We start from the raw sequence: 3,555 nt of genomic DNA on the forward strand, positions 1-3,555 counted from the left end.
CCTAAGGTAACATAAAATTTAAGTTGCTTTTTTTCGAGTTACCTTTGGCCCCTAAGGTAACATTTCCTTTGCCCTGGTGCAACATGGACTTTTGTGTTACAATAGACGTCAAAGGTAACATCAATGTATGTCTATAGTATCACATTATGTATGTTACCTTTGTACTTCGAATTTGCAAAAAAAAAAGATGGGGCCCACAGGTGGGCCCCATTTTTTATAATGATTTGTATTATATTAATTTGATAGGATTTGTTTGTAGTTTGAACATATATACCATTAACATGTTTTTCATACGTAAAAAAGCAATACTACATGAAATTCTACTATTGGAAATCGAACAATCCCAAAATATCATTACATACCACAAAATGTATTACATCCAAACCAACTTAAACATTCAAACCATCACATGTCTAAAACTATGATAACAACAATTATTTTAACGAAATAAAATAGTTCAGGCTCTTTACTAAACATTAGGAAAAAAAAGATAAACTTAATAAAATATTAACACTGGAAACTCTTCACATTCTCCTCGACTTCAGAAGCAAGTGTTTGGTCCTCTTTTATTTAAGTGTCCTCCTTTACCGGCATGTCCCTAACTGCAAGATACCCCAAAGATAATAATGCACAAATTAGTTAGACAACACAAATTGCGCTAACAAATTACCCAACCCCTAACACTAACATAACTTATAAGTATAAGAAAAAGTAGGAGATAGTGTAGAGAAGATGATAACATTTAAATTTAGCAAAAATTAATACATCATCAATTAACAAAAATTCAGATTTAGATCAATATACCAATTAACAAAAACATGAGTAAAACTAACGTATTAGCAACTATCTTTGCTGTTCCGGACTTTGCATTGTCACTGGAAATACATAACACGAGCTTGTCTCTCAGTGAAGACTGAAGAGACGGAAAGTATAGCAATGTCACTGCAAATAAAATTGTATCCTCAAAGTTTACTAGGAGGTATAGCTCACAATTCTTCCAGGCTTCCACACATACAGAAGAAGAATAGCATGTTCAGAAAAAGTCGGGGATGGGAAGTAGAAGACTCTTGTCCATACATTTATTGAATATTTCACGAGAACTTGATTTATAAATTACTTGTCAAAATAGATACTACCGTTATTCATCCAACATCACACACCCAATGACCTATCAAATATGAGATAATATATGTGTAATAACAATAAGACTTACATTAGATTTATTCAGCAAGATTTTGCAACTTGCATGCAACAATTAAGTTTAAAACCCATGAATTTGTTGCCTCAACAGCCTGACAGGATCTTGCTAGCTTCTCTGAATCAGTTCGTCTACTGTTGATAATCGAGATTCTATTACCCGAGTTACACATATCAGGTAGCTCCAGGCTATAAATGATGTATGTCGATAATACAGCTTCATTGCTTCCTGAAATTGACTTTCTGTGCAGAACTATTCCACCAGCAGCAATTAAAAGATCATGTAGATACCCTCTATATGAAGGTTGAAAGCCCCCAATAAAATAAAAATTGTACCCATCAAAAGCTTTGCTTGCTGAAAGTAAAATATAAAAACTCGTTAACACTGTCTGTTGTGCTTTTATCTTTGGAAAACAAGCTAACTAAACATGCATAACTCTCTTTCTACTGTTTGTGTACTTCTAATTATCAGAGGGACTTAATGCAGTACATAAAATTAACATGCTGAACAGTTTCATATCCACCATCCAATTAGAAAAATAATGCATATGCATCTATAATTAGTTATCTTAAAGATGTGTTTAGAAAAATAAAAATAAAAAAAGATGTATATTCTACTTAAGCATATTATTTACATTCAGATTAGGGTGTAATGTTACCTTGCTCAGCCGAAATATAATAAACTGAAGTTGTGGAACAGATAAACTACTCCCATTTCGAGATTCCAATAACTACACTCTCCGAAATACAACACAATACAAAATGTAAATATTGTAGCATATAATTTTAAATAACCTTCTCGATATAAGCAACTGTTTGTCGAGCATCCAATTGGTAATCATCCAGTAGACAAGACGCCCCACCTTCTCTGTCAAGCTCAAGCGCAGGTTCCTGTACCAGCAGATCAGTACTTGACAAGATTTGGGCCTTGAACCCAGCCTTAGACAGCTGATCTACCCTCTGTTTTAATACGACAGATTCTTCAGCAGTTTTACCAACTAACAAACTCCCTGTTGACCGAAAACTCACTCACCTAAAGCCAAAATTAATATAGAGTACAACTAATTTTACTAAGGTGAATAGTGAATATACGGAATTGACAATATCAAAACTGACCGGTCTTTTTCCAGCCAAGTAAATGTAGAGGATCAAGTCCTTGGTGAGTAACAGTGTTTACAAACTCCTCCCAGAGATGCCGGCTTCGAGTAGCTAGCTCCCACTTAGACGTACGAGGCGTCTTATGTACCATCCATATGTACCCCTGTCCTACAACATCAAACTTCAAATGTCAGAGTTTACTAATCCTGCAAGTAAACAAATAAATAAACTAGTAATTACTGTATTTTTAAATATGAGATCTAGGCTAAAATTGTTGATTGCACTGTTAGTAGAATGGAAGAGGCATTCTTGATCCTTATAATATTAGCCTATAATACTTGTATGATATAACACCACCAAATAGAAAAAACCATAAAACACTGAGATGTACAGACTTACTTGTGTAGCAAGACCAATAGCCACTAGTTTTGAGCTACATCTGACCATATACATAGCTGATCGGAATCTCAAAACATGAACATAACTGTGAGATCTTAATGAGTAGAAATGGATAGCTGTAAGAGAATGAATAACTGCTCCAACACGAGGTTCATATTTATCCCTTAATGAACTATCCCTGCCATGTTGTACTGGATCAGAACATCTTGTCTTTTCACTTGCCACAACCAAGAGCAGAGGATGCAAATCCATGAATCCTTCACAACCATCGCACTTTGCAGGGATGGGCTGCATCTGCAAGAAAGTGAGACCAATTCAGTGACATTTGAAGCATCTACAACAACAACCTTAAAATGTCAGAGTTTACTAATCCTCCAAGTAAACAAAAAAAAAATATTCAGCTATTAAATACATTAATTACATCACGGGATTACAACTTGTATTTACCTGCGCTCGTGGCGCCAGCACAAGGAACATCAGCGTCCACAACAGCAACAGAGAGATCAGACTCTAAAAGGAACTCGTGAGCAATAGTCAACCCGATGATACCAGAGATGCATATCGAGAAGGTCTTACTAGATTCAAACTTGTGAAACTCAAAATTTAAAATCCATATTAAAGAAGCCCTAAAATCAAAGAAAAACTTGAATTACCTGATGTTTAAGCGAAGAAATCGAGTCATATGAACTGAAAATAAGAAACCCCTAATTGGAAGAGCCTTTGCCAAACTATATTGAAAAAACCCTAATTTGAAGAAGAAAATTACTTTAGATGAAGAGATTTATAGAGAGGCTATGTATGAGAGAGAGGTTTAAGAGAGAGAGAGGGAGAATTTTAGGAAGAGTACAAGAGAGGGAGAAG

At 34.9% G+C, this 3,555-nt stretch overlaps 1 protein-coding gene and 1 long non-coding RNA gene across 2 annotated transcripts; both read right to left on the bottom strand.

Annotated features, from left to right (window-relative positions):
• Nucleotides 1–511: 511 nt before the first annotated feature.
• LOC141664189 (uncharacterized) lies at nucleotides 512–2,224 on the bottom strand. Its single transcript, XR_012551873.1, has 3 exons — nucleotides 1,993–2,224; nucleotides 1,214–1,552; nucleotides 512–602 (listed from the first exon to the last, which is right to left on the bottom strand). It is a non-coding gene; the product is annotated as an uncharacterized LOC141664189 (long non-coding RNA).
• Nucleotides 2,225–2,318: 94 nt separating this feature from the next.
• LOC141664410 (autophagy-related protein 18h-like) lies at nucleotides 2,319–3,278 on the bottom strand. Its single transcript, XM_074470352.1, has 3 exons — nucleotides 3,142–3,278; nucleotides 2,695–2,988; nucleotides 2,319–2,463 (listed from the first exon to the last, which is right to left on the bottom strand). The coding sequence occupies exons 1-3, from the start codon at nucleotides 3,169–3,171 to the stop codon at nucleotides 2,407–2,409; spliced, it is 381 nt and encodes a 126-aa protein (XP_074326453.1). The 5' UTR covers nucleotides 3,172–3,278; the 3' UTR covers nucleotides 2,319–2,406.
• Nucleotides 3,279–3,555: the final 277 nt, after the last annotated feature.

Source organism: Apium graveolens, chromosome 6, assembly GCF_009905375.1.
Source record: "Apium graveolens cultivar Ventura chromosome 6, ASM990537v1, whole genome shotgun sequence".
Classification (NCBI taxonomy): Eukaryota; Viridiplantae; Streptophyta; class Magnoliopsida; order Apiales; family Apiaceae; genus Apium; species Apium graveolens.